The sequence below is a fragment of the Eschrichtius robustus genome, chromosome 21 (assembly GCF_028021215.1).
Source record: "Eschrichtius robustus isolate mEscRob2 chromosome 21, mEscRob2.pri, whole genome shotgun sequence".
Lineage (NCBI taxonomy): Eukaryota > Metazoa > Chordata > Mammalia > Artiodactyla > Eschrichtiidae > Eschrichtius > Eschrichtius robustus.
The window spans coordinates 25,917,298-25,943,590 of record NC_090844.1 but is presented as its reverse complement, the minus strand read 5'-3'; the positions used below and the strand labels follow the sequence as shown (position 1 = coordinate 25,943,590).

The following is a 26,293-nucleotide window of genomic DNA, read 5'->3' as shown; positions in this document are numbered from 1 at the left end:
GGAGTCCCCTGGCATGATTAGTATAGCAAGGCAAAAGAAGAGCTTCAAAAGTGTCTTAATTAAAAAAGAAAATCCTTCTGAATCAATAGGTATACTTGGTTCTGTAATACATCAAAGGTAAAAAGTCCAGGTGTTTGAAAATTTAATGACATAAAAATGCTCAAAATAGAATATTAAATTTGTAAAAGCAAGATATGAAATTGAATATATAGCTAGACATCATTTTGGTAAATGCACATAACTCCATGGGATAAGAATAAGAAAAACTGGAACGTATTACATGGCATTTTCTTTTCTTTTCTTTTTTTTTTTTTTTTGCAATTTTCACTTTTCCAATCCTCTCTAATGAATATAAGAATAACAAAAACAATAAACAATATTTCTAAATGGCAGGTTTAGGGTTCAACCTGGCTAGGAAAAATCAAACTTCACCATGTTAGCACATGCCATGAGCCAGAACTATGGATTTTGAAAGCCCTGACCCCATAAGACCAACTTCAGCCATTTCTCCAAAGTAACTAATGAAATATTTTTTAACCAAATGAAAGATGAACTACAATATGTTAAAGAAATCAACTTTAGAAACCACTCTATTAACTCAAATGTCAGGACACAGCAAAGAAAAGCTCCTTAACTACATGCCAGACTCCAATATGACTTGACTCATCTGATCCACTGCTTTCTGGACAGTTTGCCATCGGATTTTAAACATCCTGAACGATTCAAAATGAATGTAGCTTTTAGCATTCTTAGTTATTTTCCTCTTCTGGCATCCATAGGAAAAGTTTTCCGTATTTATAAAATGTGGGATTTGCTTATCTATAGAACTCTTCTGTTATTTCCATTTGGGCCTGGGGGGCATGGGGTGGGAGGTCTGGAGTGGACCTTGGTAAAAAGGAAATGCCAAAAGATGCTTGCCAAAGATTCAACACATCTGAGACGTTATGAAAGTGTCCAAATCAATACAGTTGGCAAAAACATCATGTGGTATGCATGCCTTATTCTTTCACTTTCTGCCTTTTTTCCCTATAAATTTTCATATTGGCCCTTTATCAATCTCATTCTCATTATGAATGAGAAATAGATAATGAACATCTAGAATAATGTAAAATAAGCAGTATGACAGCAGAGATATTTTGAGGCTTAAGCAAGTCATTCCTAGAATGGATTCAGTTGTCAAAACTGTTTCCATATATACCAGCAGTACACCCTGCCTTGCAAACTTTGGATATTTTACTTTCTTATATTAAAGGGAATATCCTTTATCAAGGAATGTTAAGGAAAAAACTCTATTCTGCATAACCCAAAGAAAATTGTTATTAAATGAAAGGGGAAAAAAAGGACTTATTGTTGGTAGCAGAAGTTGGATCCATACTGATTATAAAAATAAAGGCTCTGGACACCAACACGTCTTTCTCCTTTTTCTACTTCTAAATGAAAGTTGTAGGTTTGTCAGAGTCAGCAATGCTTACAGACAAGACACCTCCTATTTCCTCAAAACAACAGGAATCTTATAGTACAGAATTTAAAGAGAAAACTAGTGTTTTGCTCTGGAAAGTAAAAAAAAAAAAAACCCAACTAAATATGAGAGTAACGCTTGGTATAATTAGTGATGCCCGAGCGTGATCTGGGATTATACTCTGGCTCTGGCATGCATAGAGGAGGCAGCAGTCCCAATATACCAGGTGAAACAGCTCTGTGGTGACATTGGTAATCCAGGAGTCTCACCATCAAGAAGACTCATTCCACAATCTTTCTTAGTTGGCACACAGCCAAAACCAACACAGCCCGACACCTAACACTCTTGAAAATCACCTACACTCATATTTTTCTGATCGAGAGCCATTAGTGATGTAAACAGGCTGATTTTCATGAGCTCAGCAACACAGAGTACTCTGTTGACATCACAAAGCACAATACATCTCACCAGGCAATCCTGGCTGGGACTCTTCGCAGGGATTAAACAGCTGAGGCAGGGGGAATGTGGACCTTTAACCAAGACCACACATTTTAAAGAAGCAGCATGGTCTCCCCTCCTCCCTCTCAGCAGCAACATCATGCTGAAAGCGGCTCTTTTGCCCCTTTCCTGTTTGCCCATTTCTGTTCTCCTCTAACCTTAAAAGAACCTAATTATGGGACGGAGATCACCAAGCAACTGAAACTAACTCCTGACCTGTGCTCTCCTGAAAGCACACCATGCCTTGTCTAACCTGTTGATTCTTTTCCTAGACAAAAAGAAGAATGAAGAATTAAGCAGTTAAAAATGACTAGCTCTCTATGCCCTAAAGCCCCCCTAAGCAATCCTGCAGGCAGATCACAGCAGGCAAGATAACATCTGAAGAGAGTCAGCCAGTCTGCACTCAATGGAGAATGATGCAGAATCAAGCCTTGATGAGTCACTGAGATTCTTCTCCCCGCTTTTTCCCTTTAAAAAATGTCATGGCTGAGCAGAATCTTCAGAGTTGGTCTCTGGACACGAGTCCACCTTCTCCCCAGATTGCAGCTTTTCTGATTAAAGCACCTTTCTTTTTTACTGACACTTGGCTCTGGAGTTATTGGTTTATGAGCGGCAAGCAGCTGAATCTGGTTACAATGTGTGGGAAAATGTCAGAAGACCTTGTTTATAAAAAATTCAAAGAGGCAAATGCATTTCGGAACTGATAACTTGTTTGAAATACTCTGGGTGTGTCAGTCATCAAAATCAGTCAGCCAGTTTTAATGATTAAGTTTGAGAGAAGACCTTATAAATGATCCAACAGGGCGAGAGGAAGAAACACGTGAATTCTGTCTTTGCCCTGGTGAAAAACATCTTTCTAGCAAGCACTTACTCCATCGCCACAAATTCACAGTACTATTAGAAGCAGGGGTAATTTTAATATATAAGGAAATTATATTTATCACTATGCTTCCCTAGGAAATTCTACTTTTCAAAAATTTGACTAACTTCATAAAAAAATGATACCATTATCTTCACACCCTAGATGGACAAAAATAGACTGAGGAAAAACCACCTAGAATTTGGGTGATGTTTCCAGAGCTTTTCGTGCATTGTCAGTTTCAAGGCAAACTGAAATTGATATAATAGGAACAGGGAAACAGGCTCTCATTTTTTCCCTTGAAAAATATGAAAATGTTGCTTCTATTTGCAAGTCTGAAAACCAAAGAGGGAAGTCAATGAATCTAAATTGAACCTTTCGTGTAGTGTTCCTAGAGGGGTTTTTCACTTGGAGTTATGGTGATTTCCATTCCTTCTCCTGGAAGCAGGGCACAAGAGGGCAGACTTTGAAATGCTAAAAAACAGTCAGTCTCAGATTTCTGCCTCACATTCATCTGAACACGTGATTTTAAAGTCTCTCTGCCAAAGAGTCCTATAAGTTTATAGGGTTTATGCATTCAATATGCAGAAAAGGGAAGTAGGTAGAACTAAATCCTAATTTCCAAGCTAACATGGAAAAAGTCAGCTTTCTCTTTACTGCTTGGGACCCTAAGAAATTTTGGTGCAAAGTCAAAGAACTGTCAACAAAATAAGTTCCCTTTTAAGAAACACAAGATCAAGATCAGACAGCAGACAAGAAGGAATAGAAATTGGAATTTTTGCATCACTGAATGAGTTTTAATTCAAGTGAGAATGCACCTTTGAACAGAAAATATTAAATATTCTAATCACATTAAAATACGATACGCAACTTCTTGCTCAAGCTTTTTCTTTTAATACATTGTTTAAATCAATAGCGGTATTTTCATTATACTTTTAAAATCCTGATTTTAAAAATCATTTGCTATTTTTACTAACTTAACAATCACTGCTTTAAATAAACAACTAAATAAGGAAATGTTTGTATTAACTGCCTACATCTACAGTCATGCTATGTTCGATACACCTCCAGTATCAATGGCTTGTTTTTGAACAGTGCTAGTAGAAATTATATTGCCTCTTTCCATTTACCAGCTTTGAAAAACTGAATAAATGTACCAACATGTTGACAGCCTCCTTAACCTTGAAATATTCCTTTCCCTGGAACATAGCGCATATACCACTAAAATTACATGGATGAAGGAGCTACAAATTGAGAATGTCATTATTAATATAGGCGGTCGAAATCTGTCGAAATCTTACATTAACTATGGTACTTCAGAGCTCATATTTTGAACAAACTGAATGAACTAACTTGTGGACTTTAATGAATATTTAGCCTTATTTGAATATTCCATGAAAAAAGAGAAAAATATTAATAATGATTTTGGAGGAATAGTATTTCCTATGTGCTTTTTGTAATAACGGTACAATTACAAGCTGAGAATTCACACATAGCATCACTAACATAAAAGGATTTGTAAGGCTAGGTAGTATGCTGTGGGGATACTACACAGAGATTTATAGTAGAATGGGCTGACTATAAATCCAATACGTAATTCCATATGCAATTTCCACATCAAAATAAACCTCACTACACAAATCACTGGCACTTATTAAAGAGGATATATATCCCAAAAGAATTTTGATTAACCAGCAACAATGAATAATGTCAATATAGGATAAAGTAAAAATGTCTTTCAGTTCTGTATTTTATCCATTTTAATCTTTATGGAATATCAAGGGAAGAACAATTAATATTATTTAACTGAGTGGCCCCTTCAGGAAGAAACAACGAATACTTCCTGGAATTTGGAGCATAAGTCACTTCCTACCATAAATCTACTCACTCTGTAAATGTATAAATATGCAAAGACTTAGCAGGACACAATAAATACAAGATGAATAAATATATGACCTTGTCATTCAGAAACTCATTAATTTAACAACCTCTAAATCACTCATGCGTGCAAAATCATTTCCTTCCTTCCTTCCCCATATTCAATTAGTCCTGAAGAATTCTTTCTTCATAGTCTCTCTTATACTTATGGTTTTCTTCCCACTCTCTCTTGCACTATTTAGATCATCATCATCATCATTCTTATTATTATTTTAATGTCTGGACCATTAGTTTATTCTGTGCCATCAGTTTATTCCAGAAGACAATAATAGTACCCAGCTCGTGCCTTTTTGTGAAGATTGGATAATACATGTGAAACATGGAGCACACAGTGCTTGCTTCATAACCACTAGCTATCAACCAATCCCTTCATACCGATCAAACTGGCCTACTATGTGCCTACATGCCCATTTCACTCTTGACCTTCCTTTAATCTGAAATATACCTATACCCATCAGAATTGTATATATCTTTCAATGTCCACCTTGTTTCCTTTATCCCTAAATTGAACTAAGTACCCTCATTCAAGTCTTTATTCACTGTTCCCTTCTTGAGGCAGCCTACTTTTTTTTTTTTAACATCTTTATTGGAGTATAATTGCTTTACAACGGTGTGTTAGTTTCTGCTTTATAACAAAGTGAATCAGCTATACATATACATATATCCCCACATCTCTTCCCTCTTGCGTCTCCCTCCCTCCCACCCTCCCTATCCCACCCCTCTAGGTGGTCACAAAGCACCGAGCTGATCTCCCTGTGCTATGCGGCTGCTTCCCGCTAGCTATCTGTTTTACATTTGGTAGTATATATATGTCCATGCCACTCTCTCACTTCGTCCCAGCTTACCTTCCCCCTCCCCGGGTCCTCAAGTCCATTCTCTATGTCTGCGTCTTTATTCCTGCCCGAGGCAGCCTACTTTAATCATTCTATTTAAAATCACCATACGACCCAGCAATCCCACTACTGGGCATATACCCTGAGAAAACCATAATTCAAAAAGAGTCATGTACCAAAATGTTCATTGCAGCTCTATTTACAATAGCCAGGACATGGAAGCAACCTAAGTGTCCATCATCGGATGAATGGATAAAGAAGATGTGGCACATATATACAATGGAATATTACTCAGCCATAAAAAGAAATGAAATGGAGGTATTTGTAATGAGGTGGATGGAGTTAGAGTCTGTCATACAGAGTGAAGTAAGTCAGAAAGAGAAAAACAAATACAGTATGCTAACACATATATATGGAATCTAAGGAAAAAAAAAAAAAAAAAAAGGCCATGAAGAACCTAGTGGCAAGATGGGAATAAAGACACAGACCTACTAAAGAATGGACTTGAGGATATGGGGAGGAGGAGGGGTGAGATGTGACAGGATGAGAGAGTGTCATGGACATATATACACTACCAAATGTAAAATAGATAGCTAGTGGGAAGCAGCTGCATAGCACAGGGAGATCAGCACGGTGCTTTGTGACCGCCTGGGGGGGTGGGATGGGGAGGGTGGGAGGGAGGGAGATGCGGGAGGGAGGAGATATGGGAACGTGTGTATATCTGTAGCTGATTCACTTTGTTATAAAGCAGAAACTAACACACCATTGTGAAGCAATTATACTTCAATAAAGATGTTTTAAATAAATAAATAAATAAATAAAATCACCGTGCTTCTCCCAGAGAACTTTGACCACCTTACACTGGCTATTTGTTCCATATAGCTTGCCACCTTCTAAAATAGTACATGATTGACTTACTTATTACCCTTTTGTCTGTTTTCTTCCTTTAGAGGTGAACTCCTAGAACAAAGCCTACTGAGTCACTCAATAAAGAATATGGAAAAATGGAAAAAATGAAGTTTTTCCAACCCTAAAAATTTAACTGATTTATGTAAAGTAGCATAGCTTTTGGAAAAAAAGCACAGTGAGGTGGCATCCCCATTTTTTAGATCTGTCTCTGTTTCTTACTAACTATGAAAATATGTAAGCCAATCATTTCACATTTCTGTATCTTGGTTTCCTCAGGAGTAAAGTAAAATATTTTGATCAGCTTATCTGTAAGAGCTCTTACATCTTTAAAATGTCAATGGTTCTCCTGCAATCCTGTTTCCTAAAATTCAGATACTTCCAAATCACTGTTATCTCGTCATGGACAGCTCCAATCATCACATTAATTTATTGACTACATCTGGATAATGAGTAGATTTCTGCCTTGCTAAAATGATAGAATTGGAAGCTCCTGCAATTGCTCTCCAACAACGAAGAGAATTTCATTGTCTTCTCGTGGACCTGCACACTATTTTATGGCAGAGTAAGAAGTCACAGCAGTAAATTTAAAGTATGCACCCATACGCTTGTCCACAGCAATGTGAATAGATGGCATTTTGCCAGCAAGGAGGGCTTTCTCTCCCAATCCATCTAAACCATGTAGCTCTATTTCTGGCTGACAGGCGGAGTGATGATCATCCTTCTCAGCTCTCCTTCTAATTCCTGAGAACAACGCAGATAAGACGGTAACACAAATCACACAGAGGAAAAGCCACATGAGCAAACCAAATGAAAATGGTGGTATATCCACGTCTTTGTCAATATGTCCCTTGGAATTCCTGTCCCTTTCTTCAAGCCCATTATAGCAATAGCAAGGTATCAAATTTAGAATTCAAGGAAATGCAGCTTAATTTAAAAAAAACTGCATAATGGTAGCTCACGATTACTTAATGCTTATGTACCAGGGACGACTCCAAATGCTTTATATACATTAATTTATTTGATCCTCATAACAACCTCAAGAGGGAGGTATAATTATTGCCACCACTTCACAGACGAGGAAATTAAGGCATAGATAGTTTATATAATTTTTCTCTGGGCTAAAAGAAAAGATTTGGTTTAAATCCGCTCCATGATGCCTTAAAGCTCTGAAATTCTAATTGCAATTATGTAATAACCCAGTACATTTAAAATATTTATCGGTCTGGGGTTAGAACTCCCAATATAACTCAGTATGTCCTAATGAGCTCAGTTTTCAAGAAAGTTATAACCTAACCCACTATGTCCTCAAGACATCACTGGACTCACCATTATGAAGATTCTATATTTGATAAAACCCATTAACAAGTAGCATAGATTATCAAAAGATTTTGATCCAAAATGGATAAAATTAAAGTTTCAAGGTGACAAAGCATCAGCTATTTAGAAAACTCAGCAATCTAGAACAACTAATTTCCAAGGATTTTGAGAGGCCAAAGACTTACTGTATTGATCCCAGTGTTTTTATAAATAGTTTACTGATTAGTAAAATGTAGGTCATAGGCTATGTGTACCTGAGGTTCCAGAGTGCAGATGAACTATAGTTAGAGGATCACAGGCATATGAAACTGAACTTCCTAGGCAGGGGTTAAGCTAGATATCTCCTTGCTGTCATTGAAGTAGAAAGATAAAAAGACTGAAGTAATTATTTTATATATATATATTTTCCCTGTGTAAACCCAAGTCTTCACAGATGACATGACATTGTTTTTTCTCTTCTCTTTGAAAAATCCTAAGAGTTGTCTGATGGGAAAACTGTAAAAATCCAGCTTGCTCTAAGGATGATAGCAAGGAAAGATCAGAGCCGTAACACTCAATGCTGCCACTAATCACTCTTAAGATTTGCTTTGTAGGCAATACTTAGCGTCATGCACCGATCAATGGTTACTGATTCCTTTTGCTCCCAGAAGAGCAAGCAATTATGACCCAGGAAGCTCCGCCAAGGGATTACAAACAAATGCTAACAAGAGTTCAATTCCACTGTCTTTAGATCATTCCATTTATTTATGGAGATTTTATTGCATGACACCAACATATTTCATAAAACAAATACTTCCTGTTACTTAGCAAAGGAAGAGGCAACAATGAAAGTCATCGGGCTATTCGTGGTCAAGTCTGTGGTTCAGGTCTCATTCACTCTCCCTCCCCCACCCCATCTAGGGAGAAACCACAGGTCTAGAGCATCTGCTCCATATCCTCTGATGCTCTGAGACCCTGGCTTCAGAGGAGGGTGGGAGGATTGAGGAAGACATGCAGCAAGATCACTGGAGAAGAAGGAATGGTGGGGAGAGTGAAGAGAAAAGTTAACTGTGGGATGCCAAGGACGTAAGAAATGAGGGGACGGAGAAGAGAGGAAAACTAGAGAAATAAAATTATATCAACATCGGACACCAACATAGGTAGCAAAGTTAAGACTTGAAACTTCTGGTGTCATTTGTTTGCCTGTTAATTATGTTTCCTTTGTGGCCACCATCTTTGTCCTCCACGTTGCTCTCATCTTCAAATGCACATGAATATATGGACATTTGGTTTAATTTTAAATTATGAGTTTTTAATAAAATGAATTTGGAAGACACTTTTTTTAAGGTAGAGAATTACATGAGTATTAAATTCTGTACTAACTTTTGCTTAAAATAGAGCTCATAAATTTCCCCTTCGGCTGAGATAGCAGTACCTCAAGAAAGGCAATTCAAACACTCAAGTGCATATCACTGAAAGTTATAGTAAATCAAGTCTCATCTTGTCACACTATATTCTTGATGAAAAATTTAAAATGCTTTACCTTAGGAAGCTTTCCATTATAATTCATCTAATTTTATTGGGTCTATCAGCTTTTTTCCACTGCACTGTCAGAAAAGCCTATACCCCGGTAAAATCTGCCCTAGTGTGTTGTCAAATATTTTCCCCTTAGAAGTGGTGGCCTCATTGCTCCAATATTGATTCAGAGCCCAATTTCTGCAGCAAATCTATCATACTTGAATAAATAAGAATCAAGATGACCAAAGCATAAAAGTTTTCACATATTTCTAGTTCTACAGTAAAGAATAAATTAAAACACATATATTATTACTGATTACTATACATGTTTGTAGATATAGGGCTAGAGTTTTGTTTTTATTTTTGTTTTCAAACTTATTGATAAACAAGCCTTTCCTCTATACTTTGTGACTTTATTTACCCAATTTTAGTTAAGTAATTATTAAATCATTTCTCCTTTTATTTAGGATATTATATGTATAAGCTAAACATACATATATTATTTGTAGAATTCATATATATATATTGTATTTTTAACCAAATTAAAATAACATCTATGTTTGATTTGGCTCGTGTAAAATTATTCTATGTAAATTATTATTTTTATGCATTTTGTGAAATTCTGAGAACAGCTTAATTCCTATCTTTTGGGGTCCAGAAATTCCAGTTTGGGACAACGTAAAACGTTAGGTGAACAGCATTTCCATTCAGATAAAGAAGGATTCACGATCTTTTCGGCTCAGCTCTTTCCATGCACTACACCTAAAGTGTATGGATTCTTTTTTACTACCCTAACCTTCCCATAGAAGGTACTTTCATGACAAACACAATTTTAGTTACTACCTGTCTTTTTCTCTCTTACAAGTAACTCCTTATCATTCTCTCTGTAAGAAAGCCCCTCACACCGTGATTTTTGGACATTACCCAAAGAGTAATAATCTATGTATCCTAACCAATTTTTTATGGGGAAAAATCACTCTTTTTAATGATACTACGGTTTAGGAAATTAGTAAAGTTCCGTATCACTCTTAAGACATAACAAATTAATCCACTTGTTAAGACTCCCTACAATTTATTCCTAGGAATGTTAACATACGTGAATACTGTTTATATGAATGGTGCTAGAGAGAGGAAGAAGAAAGTTAATACTTCTTAAGCCCTGTTCTAATATCAGGAATTTTTTTCCACATAGAGTAACTTACGTAGCCCTTAACACAATCTCATGAATGTTTTAGGGATTAACATTCCCATTTGTTCTGATGTAAAAACTAAATCTCATGTGGTGAAGTGATTTGTTCAAGGTCATACAGCTTATAAATGGTAGAACTGGGATTTGATGTCAAGTTTCCAATACAATTTCCACTGCACCATGATGCTTCTTCAACTCTTATCTTCTAAGTTTTGCATAAGCTTTCGCAAACTCCCAAACTTACTCTCCAGATTTTGTTACAAAACTACTCCGTCAAGATCAAAGGAGGAAAAGAATAAAGTGAAGAAGGGTGTCAAAGTAGAATGAGAGAGAAAATTGGTACCGGTTTCATATTTATTATATTTTAGGTTTAGGACTTGGTGTTTTCCCATAACTCATTCAATCCCCCAAACAGCCTCAAGAGATGCATACTGCTATTCTTATGAATAAATGAGAAAACAGATTCAGAGGGATGATCTAACTTGCTCAAGGCTATGAAGAATGGCAGGTAAGATTAAAATTCCAGTCTGCCCCTCACAGACTTAAAGAACAAATTTATGGTTGCCAGGGGGAAAGGGGCGGGGGGGGGGGGGGGGGAGGGATAGATTTGGGAGTTTGGGATTGACATGTACACACTGCTATATTTAAGAGAGATAACAAACAAGGATCTACTGTATAGCACAGGGAACTCTGCTCAATATTCTGTAATAACCTAAATGGGAAAAGAATTTGAAAAAGAAGAGATACATGTATATGTAAAATTGAATCACTTTGCTGTACACCTGAAACTAGCACAACATTATTAATCAACCCCACTCCAATATAAAATAAAAATTAAAAAAAATTCTGGTCTGCCCAACTGGAAAGCTAATGCCCTAGGGCAAGACAGAAATCAAAGCTGTAAGAGATATCAGTGGTAAACTACTCAGTAATCTGCTAGGAGCATGAATGTTCCTCAACAATGTCACTGATTGAATACTTCCATTAAGAAGAAACTAAATTCTTTCCAAATAAGTAGCGCACTTCAGTCGGGGGTAACTTTAATTGTTAAAAAATTCTCCCATATACTACGTTGTTGGGAAAGGGATGTCCAACCTCCACTCCAGAAGGGCGTCCTACGCTGATCAAAATCAGAGGGGTAAAACTCTCTTCTCTAAAGAAGACATCTATAGTGGAGTGATGAAAGTTTTACTAGTTAGGATTTAAATAATAAACAGGAGATCACAATCATTTAAATTAAGGCAATACATACTATTTGAACATAAAGGCTAAAAACAACTTGGAAAAGAAAAGCAGGGTATAGAGAAGAAAAGGATTATTTCAGTTTTTAGTCTCAGCACTGACACTAAGTAGCTGTAGTGTCCTTGGGCAAGTCACTTCACTTTTCCAGATCTGAGTTTCCTCCCTCAGGAAGTCACTCAGATAATCTCTCCAAATGTTCAACATATAAAATTGTATGATTACAGAATATCAATTATATTATTCAGAAATAACCTTTGAATGCATATACACACACACACAACAGTGGGTTCAATTCACTGCAGTAAAGATGGCAACAAGGTTTGAGATGATGAAGATCGATCTTATTTCACTCGTACTCGCGTGAACGATATATGAACCCAAGTTTCTTTTCAATTTGAGAACTAGAGAACTTAATGACAGATTCTAGCCTTTCTCTGGGCAATGAAACTAAAAATCCTCAGGATTATGTTAATGCCCTTGTTCTGTAAGCCATAACAATACACAGAAAGTATGATTGAAAAAAAATATTTACAGCTATCAACTTGCTAGAATCTGAAAGTAATCTTACAATCTTTACATGGCAGAATTATGGATCTATTTTCCATTTTAAGAGAGTGTTCCTAAACAGATATTATCTTCCCAACCACTTCAATGGTTTGGTTAAATAGTGTCATAGAGGCCAAACAGGAATCAGCCAAAGTCACCCAGCTTGTTGGTAGCAGAGATGGGATGGGTGTCGCTTTAAGATAAAGGACATTGTTGGGTAAGTGTTCAGTATTCCACAGATAGAGAAGAGGAATACTATGGGAGGAACAGGAATGGCAGTCAAAATGTGAATAAAATGAAGGTAAGGGGAAGAAACACTGAATTCAGAGAGTATTTATGTAGGAAAGTAAAGAAATAACTCGAGTTGTGCAAATCGATTCTTAAAATCCACTAGAACAAAAGCTCTATGAGGGCAAGGACTTTCACTGGTTTTTATTATGATATAACCAATCTAGAACAGTGCCTGGCATACAGTAGGTATTTGATATGTATTCGCTGAATAAAGAAAAAGAGTAAACAATAAAGAAAACTGAAACATGGACATAACAACAATAATAAAAATGCAAACACGAGCATAAAAGCAGGCATGGTATAGTTTATGGCTGATAGAAAGTTCAATAGATTTGGTGAACAAGAGTTCTAGTTCTAGTTCTCAGGGGCTTCTAGCTCAACATTAGATAAGTCATAACTTTTTTATGCCTTTCTCAATCTACAAATTATCTCTTCCTTCATGTTTTAAAAGGATACGATGAGGTATTATTAAAAGGGAAGGAAGACAGAACAGAGGTGTGTGGCCTGGGACATAATGATTTTCTGGGAATGCAGAAATGCTGATATGTATATTTATATGTTTATATAATGGAAAAGAAGGAGAGATAATGAAAAGGGATGAAAGTTTGAATCGATGGTACCAGTGACAAACCAGTGTATTGTTTACTGGATGGAGACATTTTTTGGTATGTGTTTTTGTAATATGTGTAAATACTGTTTGGTACTAAAATGCAATGAAGTTCTATAGGAAAGAAAAGGCAGGTGAAGATGCGTTGATATCTTAGAATGCAATGGAATTTTGACATATAAAGCCACCAAGGCATAATTAGGAAAATAAGAAAGAGTCAAGGTATATTTGGGAGGGTGGGAAGGGAGAGGAAGGAATAAGGAGAAATAATCAAAGTGGGATATTCAGGAAAGAGGTGAGCTATATAGCCATCTGCTGCCTGTCAAGAAAGAGATCACCCTAGAAAACCTAAGCTGTTTTCAAAAGCAAGCGGAACATTGTATGTGTGATGAAATAAAAAAGAAAAAGGCCATAACTGCAGAAAATTTAGTGAGAGCAAAAGAAAAAAATCAGAAGAAAATTTGATTTTAATTTTTTAAGTGAACCATACACACGTGACCAGTGGTCACACTTGAAGTACTTCCCTTAACTACCAGGCAGATGCCACTTAAACTACCAGAGTTAGTCTTCAGCTCTAACTCTCAGGAACAGGGGAAAAATGATAGAAGAAAACTGTTTAGGATTAAATTCTGGGAGATAGGACATTACTCTGTTTTCTACTATTTTGGATTTCCCTAAACCTTTCAGAGTCTTTTGAATTTTAGTAAAAGACTTAATTTTACTAAATCGTTCAGAGTCTGGCTTTCCTCATCAGTAAATTTACAAAATTATTTGGTTCAAATTGAGGAGCTTTCAGCTTTTTCCAGTTTTTAACATCTTAGGCTCTCAATAAATATGGTTAAAGCAGAGAAAAGTTATTTGGAATCACCATTCTGAAATACTATAAGTACAATTGCAAAGACGTAGAAAAATCTACTGGACTTAAAATGAATGCCACTTTTCAATGGAAGGGAAGAAATCCTATGGTATATTCAATTAATCGCGTTGAATTTTGCATATGGCAGTACTTCATCTTGTCACTCTGGTAACAATGGTTTGCCATGAAACCCAACAGTACAAAGATTTAAGACAAAGCAAAACAAATTTGGCCTAAGATGAAAATATTAATACATTCTAATAACCAAGAGTCTGTTGTCAAGCAGGTTGCCCCATCCAAAAATACATTTTCTTTCAAGATGGTACCCTAGTTTCCTGGTTACAATTCAATTAATCAGTTCTTTTTATAGTCATCTAAGTTTGCAATCTCCCAGAGTCAGATCTTTCCATATAAACAGAGGGTAAGAAAAATCTTAAAGCCCAGGCAAAGAAAACAAATGAATGGTTCCAGTATTAAGTGACTTGATGAAAACTAAAAACTTAACTAGTCACATGGCAATATAATGATCATAGTGGGAAACCACTAACCACACAGAAAAATTTTAGAATTACATACACATATTTTAATTTTTTCATGTTTTATATATAGTCTATATATTAAATTATAGCCCTGTATTAGATTTCTTAATGTCTACATGTATGCATAGATTAATATGGTGAGAACATGCAGTTACATTGCCTTATGAAAGACGTACCCATTTTCGAATGGCTGACATAGCCTATACCTCTAGGCAATTTAAAAGGTGATATTTTGCCTTTTATTATAATAAAGACAAAGAGTGTCTGGATTTTAGAAGAGTCACTGAGGGAGAGGGTAATTCTAGTATTTATGGAATAAAACCCTAATGTGCTAATAGGTAGATTGGTTTGGGAAATAACACAGCAGACACAATTACTAGGATTGTCTCTCTTCCACTCTCGCAGGCTCCAGGATAAAGAAGAATCAATTAGCCCTCAACAGACTATGACCTTGAAGGCTACAGTTCTGTGCATAATACGCTAAATATGCTGAGCCAGATAGAAACGGAGAATCAAGTCCTGAGACCACGGAAGAGCATGGTTCAGATATGACAATGCCTTTTTAAAAAAATATAAGCCGTGACAGCTTCATGCATGTCAAAACCAGGCAGGACGATGAAAGAAAAGACCCGGTTCTTCTGTGACTAAGCGACAGTTTCTCAATGGAAGAGCAAAAAGTGAAACAGATTGCAAAATGACAACCTAATTCCAAGCTTTTTTTTTTTTTTTGCTTTCCTTTCGTTAATGGTTACAAGCTTCTTAACCAACAAAAGCAACCACTTATGAGTGTTTGAAAACAAAGCTCCCTGGACCAAATCCCTTTCCAAAATAAAAGGAATACAGATGCACAATTTTTAGGATATTCGCGTTTTTGTTGTTTTCAGGCACTAGTTCAAAAAATTAACCCAGAGTGTTCCACACAGCAAACCCTATAGGCAGTAAAGTGTTAACCAACTGTCTAGCCCTAACTTTTCAGGAGAAAACTACTTCCCAGACAGCTTTTGGAGGCTTATCTCCAACACACTGTGAATGCTGCAGCTGTGCATCTGGCCAGAACCGGCCACTGTGATGCTTTTAGGCAGCAGTAAATCTTTTCCACTCAATAGAAATGCCAGAAAAATCAATGTCCTGTCTTGGAAAAAAGAAAAGAAACTGCATGGAATGTATAATCTATTAAAACACTTAGCAGAAGAATTTACCTTAAAAAAGAATTTCTCAAAACATCACAACATACTTTTTAACATGGTCCTAGATCAGGAAACTGTGCTGGAGGTTTCTTTGTTTGCTTGTTTTCCTCTGATGACAAAATTACAGGATTTAGTTGAAGAGTTTTTCATAGGGTCCTCTTTCTTTTTCTGGACAGCTAAACCTATTCAGGCACATTTTAATTAAAGAATTAAGTTGAAAATGATAAAGACAAAGAAGTAACCTTGCCTTCATGGTGAATTGTGCTTCTCTTTGCAAGATCTGTACTTGCTTTTTATAGCCTGTCATTTCATCTGAGTATTATTTCCCGGTCACTTTGCCAGGTGGGAAGAGGCGGTGAATACAGTGATGGCTGTCAGACCTTTAATGACACTTCAGGGATTTGATAAAGACACAAAGCAGTGTCTGCAGAAAGGAGGTTCTTCCCTAACTACACCTGAAAAACAAGCCTGTTTTTTTCTTTAAATCTTTGCCACTGAAACTCGTGTGTATGAAATGAGCTTGAATCACAAGCACAAATCAAGTTTTTCTGCATTTCTAGAACACATGGCTCTCCTTCATACTGAATATATCTGAAAAAAGATGTTTGTATTCTTCATTACCATCTAGAGGGAACCAAAAGGGGTATTTCATCACTGAATCTTTACCCTCAACTCTCCTTTAACTCTAAGAGATTTTGCACACGTTATTCAGAACCAAATTCTCCGATCCTTTACTTTTTTCTAAGTAAATAGTCTCAATGGTGAAAAGTGATAGAAGATAGAGAAACAAAAATAAATTAGAAACATTAAAAAAAAAAGCTATAGAAAACTCCTCTTCTATAATGACGTTTAGAACAATCTGACTAGTCATGGTTTCATCCTTGACAACTTTTCCATTTTAAAGCATTGCAATGACCCAGAACAAACAGCAGTATATTGCTCTGTATTGTTTTAAGAGCGTGGCCTCTCTTTACTCAGGTGATGGACAAAAATGACACATCTAAAAAAAAAAAAACGATGTACCTTACTAATGGATCTTGTACTTTTTAATGACTGTCAAGGAAGCTACTTAAACATTTGATTACAGAAAACAAAACTAATTGGACAAACCATAATGGAAAAGAATATGAAAAAGAATATATATATATATGTATATGTATAACCGAGTCACTTAGTTGTACAGAAGAAATTAACACAACACCGTAAATCAACTATACTTCAATAAAATTTAAAAAACCTAATTTGGGAAAATCCTTTCATGCAGGTTTGTACCACGTCCTGAATAAAATAAAACTGCCCCATAATGAGGGCTCAGCAACTCAAACTACAATCTGAGCATGACAGCAACCGTCTGACGCTGCTGAGAGGTGAGCGCTATAAACGTCTAAAGATTTCATGCGGTATCAGGAAGAACCAATTAAAATACAAACGTCGGGAGAAGTGGTTTAGGGAACAGGAAGAAGAGATGGAGAAAGAGAACAGGCAGCTTGGGCTGGCTGGGAGGCAGAGGGTAACAGAAAGGTGAGGAGAGGTGATCGGAAGTTTATATGGGAAAACAAAAAGACACAGGATCATACTGCTGTACAGAAGTCATGTTTATATATATATATATATATATAGATGGTCTGATGTTTTAATCTTAAAAAGTATTAGAAATCAGTGGAATGTAACTGAAGTTCAAGCATGGCTCCCAGACGCTGAAGTTTTGGGTCCCCCCACCCCAGATTTAACAATCCAGGTAGAGGGAGCTGCTGCTAGAGCATCAGTTCTAACCAGCAGTTGACAAGGTCTTTTCATTCATCTCTCCACGCCACCCCGGAGCGTCGCAGTCACGTGATACACTTAAACCAAACCGTGCCATGAAAATCCAAGAAGACAAGGACACAGCTACACACGCTAGAGAACACTTCTGAGGACCTCAAGCCCACCCCTCTCCTTTACACAGCACCATCCGTCTGTCTCTACTTACAGAGTTTAGGAGCAGTCTGGAGATTAGTTTCTGTTGCTTGTGGCTGAGTGGCTGCCTTGGGTGTTCTCACCTCAGGGCTCCGAGTTGGTGAAGGGAAGGATGGAGCAGTGGACGGCAGGAAAGAAAAAGCGAAAATACGGTTCTTCGGGGTGGGTACCGCTGAAGGCTCAGAGGACACAGCGGCATTGTCAACTCGCACTGTAACTTGAACCTCAGTTTCTGAGTGAGCCCTAGAGACAGGTGAGGTGTATGCCTCAGATGATACCCACACAGCTGAGGCAGCAGTTGGATCCAGAGAAATAATAGGGTCCTGGCCTAACCCTCCGGGGTCAAGGTGAGTGGGAGAGTCATACTCAAAAATCTTGTCCACAAACACCCACTTGAGGCCGGCGATGCAGAGGCAGAGGCTGACCAGGCAAGCCAGAATGGGGATGATGCAGATTTTCTCTGAGTTGAGGCAACCTCTCAGGCGCTCAGCTTCCAGGCAGACACAGCAGGGAACCGCCAGGCCCACGAGTCTCGGGGACCTCCCATCTTCGGTCTGGGTCTCCGGCATGTCTTCTGCGGCCGGAAGCCCATCCAGAGATGGGTCTGCACTCAGCTGAGTGGAGGGGCTGGAGGACCTCTCAACAGCGACCTCGGACATGTCTGGGGAATAAATCTCCATCGGCTCACCTCCAGAAGGCCTGGCCTCCCGCACCGTCCATTACCATCCCCCAAGCAAATGATACAGCATCTTACAGGGGGAAATCGATAAGCCGTCCAAGTCCAAAGCCATTACCAAAAGCAAGAGGAGTTCAGGAGGAAAGCAGGCGAAGAAGAAAAGAAAGCCTCTAGCAACTACCAAATTAAAGTATATTGTAATTCTTTACTGCTGTTTCTGGAGCACTTTTGCAGTTCTTTTAAATGCTTCTCCAAAGCATCCCGGCTGGTCAAGAAGGACAGAGGCCAAAAGGGAAACCGAGCTGATCTGTTGGTCAATTAAGTAAACCAGTAGCCCAAACTGAAAGGCATGTTTCTCACCTCGAGCATCTGAAACTGGGGTCTGCTCAGATGGAGAAAACAACTGTCATGCAGGAGAAGTAAAAGCAAAAGCAGGACCGGCGGCGGCGGCGGCGGCGGCAGCAGCGGCGGCGGCAGGAGAGGCAGCAGTGACAGTAGCAACAGCATCCTGTTGTGTTACCGCGACGGCTGAAAGGGGCTGAATCATTACAGAGCAGCAGGTGCCTGCCCTCCGAGCATCACGGCAAACGTCTCATCGCAGAGGGATCTGAAGGCGAGAGCGCGGCCAGGAGGGGCGGTAACTGCGCTCCCCGCCCTGCCTCCACCCCTCACCCGGCAACCAACTCCTCTTTGTCCTTCCCGAGCGCTCATTCACTTTCTTCCTTCGCGGCTCTTCCCTTCTTCGCCGTCTCTCTCCCTGCCTCTCCCCTCCTCCTCCAAAAGCGTTCTCTCTCTCTCCCTTTCTCCCTTTCTCTCTCTTTTTCCTCCCTCCTCTCCCACCCGCCTCCCTCCATCCGCACTCCGGGGCTGCTGGCTGGTCTGAGTAAAATCAGTACACCCAGCAATGCGGGACTGCCAGTGACTTCCTATTTTATCCAATTAGAAGGAATAAAGGCCATCAAATCAAAGAGAAGCTGGCAGGCACCAGTTAAGCTTAGTCCCCATGGCCCTCAACCTCGTTCGCCTCCTTCTCTTTTTTTTTTTTTCTCCCTACCAAAGCTGCCCCAGTCTTCCACCCCAACCTTGCTTGCTCTAAGTCTTGCTGGCTCTCTTTCCTGCACCCACTGTTGGGTCAGAAAAAGCCAGCAATCGATGCTAGCAATCTAACAAAGCTGGGATGGGGCGCGGGGGTGGGGGGGGGGAGGGAGGGATGTAGGTGGGACCTTATGGGTTGGACCTGAGGCTTGGCAAAGTCTGATATCTGATTCCTCCCTAGAGAGGTAAGCTTTTCAACAGCAATTTCTTCCTGCCTGCTGCTGAGAGATAGCATTCCTTCCCCAGCCCTCTAATAAGTTTTGTACACCAAGAGGACTGTCATTACCTGATTTTTCAACCAACAGCGAGAACATTTTTTTTTTCTAACCATGGACAGTTCTGCCTTCAGCCCTTTTTGCAATGATTGTGGCAGACTTGGTGATGCCCAAGCGTGAAGTGCTGAGTGTATGTTGGAGGACGGGGTGCCAGGGGAGGGGAGAGAGTTTCATATGTCCCCACTCTGGTCCCCTTTAAATTTCCATTGCCCCTGTCCCACTCACAGCGGTCCTGGACTAATGTCTAGCAAACAAGAAATGCCGGTAAGTAACAGAGCTACAGAGGAAGCAAAGGCTCCCACTTCATCCTGAAATTAGCCTTCATTGTGACTCTACACTGTTGGAGGTTGAATTCCCTGGGCACTGTAATATATACCACATGTCTTCAGCTATAACCGCGCTGCAAGGATTACGAAGAGTTTTCTATAAGAGCATGCCTTTGGGGTTAAGTCTCAGTAGCTTTACCTTACAGATAGTTTCGATGCTGACTTTTTTCTTTTTCCTTTTAAAACAGCAGTGGTTAAAAGACTGGAAGAAATGCACTGTGCTTTAATGGAGTCCAGGCTGCCCTGACCCTCCAGTTCGTTGAGTGTCAGCACACGCGATACGCATCTGAATCTTTAATCCACACTTTACTGTGACTGGACACCTGAATGGTTTCCAAGGAACCATTTTGCTCACATATGTCAATAGGAGTCTTAAAAACTGTCTCTAAATCCATACTACATAACCATCATGTGAGTCCCAGAAGCAATAAAATTTAGAGCTTAAATCCTGAGAGAATCTGCTTTAAGCACATTATGTTTTGTATAGCACAATCTCCACTGCTTTGAAATATTTTTAAGCTCTGAGTGGGCATGAGATAATATTATCATTTCTTTCAAAACTAAATTAGCCCGTAATTATAAGTGATTTAAAGGGTAGTAATATCTTAAAATGTGTTTGCAGTACTATCACTAACAACAATGACAAAAGCCTGAACCAGTTTGCATAATTGTAATTATGACTCTGACAAACTTATGGGCAAAATGAATTATCCTTAAGTTCATCTCTGTATAACCTGCACTTATATACCAGTAACTGGTACTTAAAAATAATTCATATGCCTACTTTCTAGCTTTAACTATTTGATTTTAAAGCAGAGAGATTTTTCTTAAAGATTCTAGCAATGGACATGAAATTTCACATCACAGAAAATCTATATGGAGGCATTTACAGTATTCCAACTGAGAGGTGTTAAGATTTTAATTATCAATATTCATGTAAATTCTCAAAATCAATATAGGCAAGTAAATATTTGTGCTAAATTAGAATAATTTATAATTCCTTTAGATATCACCCAGGTTAAATTTGTGGTACTTAACTCCTAAATTCTGCCCCAAACCAATATTTCACTCAAGTATAATATACTGGCGTTTCACCCACAGCCAAGGTCACCTAGATTTCAAAGACCAAAATGGGGTTCAGGTAGCCCAATCAGGCAGGTAAGAGAAGACACTGAGAACAGTTACCCATAGTTAAGAAGAGGGGTCCTTCACTTGCACCAATAACAACTACTCACCTCACCTCGATCATTAAGAACAGACGTACTCAGCAGACAAAGAAATTACTGGGCACTGCTCTAGTTGTCATATTAAAGGTGACCAACACTTCCAAAGGAAAAGAACAGATTATGTAAAGGCTAGGACAGAACTTCGGAGACAGAATCCTGTCGGCTGCCACAGCTGTTTTTTCCCCAGGAGTACACAAATCAGACTGTGGGATGTGTTTGTGTCCTCCCTGGAGATGTAGCCTATGAACACTGTGGCTTCTTGGAGCTAAGATCAGCTTGCAGGGAGCCAGCAACCTATAAAGTTGTTTCCCATCCAACTGGAAGGTCAACCTAATTGAGGAAAGGGAGTAGGACAGGAGGTAAAGAATAAAAGGAATTTTCCATTAGTTCTACCCTTGAGACTACGAGTCAGAAGTTGCCTTCATCCCTTTACCAAATCTCTATAGCAATAAAGAAGTGAGAACAGGGTAGTGTGAATAGGATTAGGGATCAGAATTTCTTCCAATAAAACATGCATGTTTGTAGGAAGAACTGCAAGTACACCTCACTTTAACCCTTTAGGCTCCATCTCCAATAAAGCTCAGGAACACCCATATTTCCATGTCCCTTTAAAAAATGAACAAGAGACAGATTTCTACTACTTTTTAAAACCACATTACCATCTCCTTCATAACAACAAAAGCTACTTTTATTGAGCTCCACCACTGTGCCAGGCACTCTGCTAGGTTCTCAGCATACATGATTTCTGACCTTCGCTAATCCTGTATAGTACATATTATCTTGAAAATAATTTTTAAAAAATGGACTCAGGCAGCTTAGATAACTTAGCCATGGACATACAGCTCTTAAGCAACAGAACCAAGATTGGAACAAAAGTCTGACTCATGCTCTTTCTGCTGAAAAATACTGTTTCTCGTTTTTAATCAAAAGAAGGCATCTCATTACATATTGCTTATCTATTACTTCAACGGGAAAAACAAGTGAACCAGAAAGTGTAACAATGAAATAGGCATTTTAATTTTACCTTCATGTAGTTGGTAAACGAACTTAAAGGTGCCTAGTTTCCAAAACAAGAGGCTTCTAAAATTCTGCCTAGTGATTTTCAGAAGTTACAAGAATTAAGCATAGGTTTTTAAAAAATATGATCTATTTATAGTTTAAATTGAATGAGCTCTTCCACAGTCCCAGTTCCGGGATTTTCCTTGGAAAGCTATTTCAGTTACATATTGCTATGAAACAAATTGCCCTGAAATAGCTTAAAACAACAACCGCTGTGTTATATCTCACTAGCCTGCAGTTTACTGGGTTCAGCTGAGTGGTTCTTCGGCTCCATTAGATGGCAGCTGGGGCTGCCATCCGTTGAGGTGTAACTGAGCTGAAACATGCAAGATTCACGCACACGACTGGCAGCTAATGCCACATGTCAGCTGGGAAGACAGCAGGGGCTGTTGGATGGTGCACCAACTTGTGGCTTCTCCATGTGGCCTGGGCTTCCCACAGCATGGCAGCTGGGTTCTGAGAGGGTGCAGCCCAAGAGAGAGGAAGCACAAGCTGACAGTCTTCCTTAAGACTGACTCTGGAAGTGGCACAGGCTCTTTCCACCGCATCCTGTTGGCTAAGCAGTCACAGTGCCAGCTGAGATTCAAGGACGGGGGAAATAAATCTTGCTGGAGAGAGTGCCAAAGAATCTGCAACCACCATTAATCCACCACGGCAGTAAGGAAGTAAGTGTTAGTAAGTCAACCTGGCTCAAGAGGAGACTCAGTAACGTAGAATGGAATTCGGCAGAACAAAGTCAGAACACACGTTGTTTCTGATACACAATATTCCAGCTTCCTCCTAAGCCAGCTTCAGTGAAGGAAGCAATCCTATTTTATCATCCAGTAAAAAAATACTCAAATTCCTCTGCTACTTCAAGTCAAGCTAGGCGACAGCTTCTGCATTCATTTTATTTATTTTACTATCAGAAATATTTAGCATAACTCCAGGAGATAAAAGAAGATGAAAAGAGGATGACCACATTATGTAAACTTATTTTCTCTTTTGCATTTTGTTTTTGGTGTGTTGGCTATTTCACTCTGAAAACATTTATCTCTGAAAAAGTTTACCCTTGCTCATTAAGTTTATGGCTGAAAAAGTAGAATTTACTTTGTGGTATCTAAAACCATGACGACAGCAGTGATTACATTTTTGGATTCCAATCTTTGAAGATGACTATGTATAAGTTGTAATGATTTATTCATTTGCTAATGAATTATGAAATCATGATTTTCACAGGAAAGCTTCAGGGCCTAAAAGGATCCCTAGAACTTGCTGCTTCTTATAAGAGGACCAAGTACTCAAATGGATCCCCTATCCTCCCCCCATCCATCTGGAAATCTTCCCCATCTCACATCTCAGCTCCTCCATGGAGCCCTCCCGCGCTCCCAGGTCACAGACACAGCATTCCTTAACGCTACTTTTATTGGCGCACAACTTCCGAGGTGTTATTATTTAACTATGTTATGTATATAGGACTGAAGGATGTAATTTCTTTGAAGGCCAGGAGGTCTATCGGTATCTGGCTGTCCCAAACTAGAGCTGTGCTATCCGTTCAATACATACATTTTGTTCGGTTTTATTTTTAATTGCGATTGAATTACACAGATTACGGCACCTCTAATAAATTGGCAGACTTTTTTCTCGTCCATCTATCTATTCAAAATACCCTCTATACGCCCCTCCGTTTTTTCAAATCTTTTAATGTCCAGTTCAGATATGTGCTTAACAAATTTTTATGACTGTTCCCAAATGCTATGCCTTTTATGAATTTATCTTCATTTAGGGAAACGGTGTTACCCCAACTATGCTAAACTCTCAACTACCACAGATCATTTCAGTGGATGGAAAGTTGGGAATCACCCAGCATTTAACTGTTTTTCCTGTAATTCTCTCTTCAACCAAACAGAAAAGTTCTTGGAGGGCAAACCAGGTCCACATGCTCTTTGATGTTCTTTTACATTATTCATAATGCTAAACAGGTGAGATGAAACTCAGCTCACCTTACTGGGCAGGTACTTTTCTGCCCACTTGGAGGATGAGTCAAGACTCTGATTCTACTTTATTCTTACCCAGTGAAAATTATCTCAGAAAAGACAATTTGACTTAATTGTAAGAATTATTTTGTGAGAAGCTGTATCTAATATTTGTTATTGACTCTGGGTCTGTGTCCTCATTTTGTAACAAGATGATCAATTTACTCTGGCACATTTTGTTCTTTATAAGTTTAGATCCTTTTTGATCTTCAGCTACAGCTCAAGAGACAGTAAATGATGTCAAAGATGAGGATGTGAGAATTTTATATAGAAAGATGTTTTTATTAAATCTGATGGTTATAATGTGTTTACTTTGAAAGAACCTATTATTTTCTCACTGCCCATAAGTAAAATCACTAGTTATATACAAATGGTTGATTTTGTTTTTAGTTTTACACATCACCTTTCTTTTACAATGACCCTGAACATGTTTGAAACTAGATGGAGATGGTGGTTGCACATCATTGTGATAAATGCCAATGAATTGTTCACAGTAAAACGGTCAATTTTATGTTATGTGAATTCCAACTCAATAAAAAAAAATTACACTGCACACTCATCATGGTTTCAGCTTCCCCAACATTTACTGTTAAAAGGTAGTCTATCTGACCACCATAGTCTATCTGACCACTTTTACTAGTGGATTGCACTAAAATAATGAGACTTTGTCATGTATAGGTTGCCCTTTCTTCTACAAAATCTTAGTAGGTCATGTAGCATTGAATCTCTGACAATTATTAATTAACTAAGAACTCTAAATTGATGCTGATGATGCAATACTGCATCCCAAGGAACTCAAAAGCACAAAGATATAATAAATTGATGTGTCATTGAGAGTTTCAATTCAAAAGAAGTTTTATGAGAAAATGAGCAAAGGCTTATAACTCTAGCTCATTTTATGTACTCAAAATATTATTTCTCATTGCTCAACAACATTCCATTCCTGTATTTAGAATATACCAGAAATATGAGCAAAAACTGGGGAGAGAGTGGCAGTTATTTGAACTATCTGTATTCTCAACACAGTGTGCTTTGTTTTGAAATGTGTGATAAACGCATCACCAGAATGTAAATTCCATAAGGGCAAGCACTTGTGTCTGTTTGCATCACTATATCCCTACTACCTAGAACATGCCTGGCACACAGAAAGCACTCAGTTAAGTATTATTGAGTTAATGCATCAATATGGAAACTCTACTAAAGAGGGATGTATAAACTACGGAAAAAATATCTTAAAGACATGGATATGCCATGCAGAGTTTTATTTGTGTGAATAAATGCAAATACTATTAAATTATGCTGTGTAAGATGGAAAGAAGGAAAATCATCTTTATAGTGACTACTCTGAGGTTATATGGATGGACGGTCATTCATAATGTTTAATAGAGCAATATATGTGGAATCAGTTGACTTGAACAAATATCTTTGCTCTGTTTCATTAATATTCACTACTATAGGTTCACAGCACAAAGCAGCACAGCTAAGAGATAATTTCTGTTTGTTTGTTTTATTCTTAAATACTGTGGCAAATGTCACAAAAATACAAGGGATCATCTGTGTTTTTAAGTGCATGTACCTGTATAAACTTATTTAAAGAAAATCATAAAGGCTGTACTTTGGTGCAGTAAGAGAAATTAAACATAAGGAAGAAATACCTCTGATAATCAATGCTAATTTAATACAAATTCAGTAAAGTTTCAAAACATGGAAGTTTTTGAACTTGATTTATACTTAGGCACTAGCTATTTGTTTATAGCTCAGTTGCTGGTCAGCTGACTCTATAAACTGGTCCCCAGATGAATCAAAAAATGTAGTGTAGAGCACCTCACTCTTACAAATGCCCTAGAAATTTGTTTTTTAAATCTTCTGTTTCAGGTAGAAACTGTTGAGCATGAGGT

The 26,293-nt window shown here is 38.2% G+C and overlaps 2 protein-coding genes across 15 annotated transcripts in view; both read right to left on the bottom strand.

Annotated features, from left to right (window-relative positions):
* The window catches only part of NRG1 (neuregulin 1), a 1,032,063-nt gene that overhangs the window by 98,809 nt on the left and 906,961 nt on the right, over positions 1–26,293 (bottom strand). For 5 of the 14 annotated variants that reach the window (XM_068531880.1, XM_068531879.1, XM_068531881.1 and 2 more), the window contains exon 1: positions 17,737–18,488. The exons of the other annotated variants lie outside the window; for them this stretch is intronic. In XM_068531880.1, the coding sequence (XP_068387981.1) occupies positions 17,737–18,403 (667 nt within the window). In that variant the 5' untranslated portion in view covers positions 18,404–18,488. Of the gene's footprint in view, positions 1–17,736; positions 18,489–26,293 lie in introns of those variants that run through there. 14 annotated transcript variants of the gene reach the window in all.
* LOC137755814 (uncharacterized) lies at positions 18,630–19,181 on the bottom strand. The gene has a single exon (XM_068531894.1). The coding sequence runs from the start codon at positions 18,904–18,906 to the stop codon at positions 18,718–18,720; it is 189 nt and encodes a 62-aa protein (XP_068387995.1). The 5' UTR covers positions 18,907–19,181; the 3' UTR covers positions 18,630–18,717.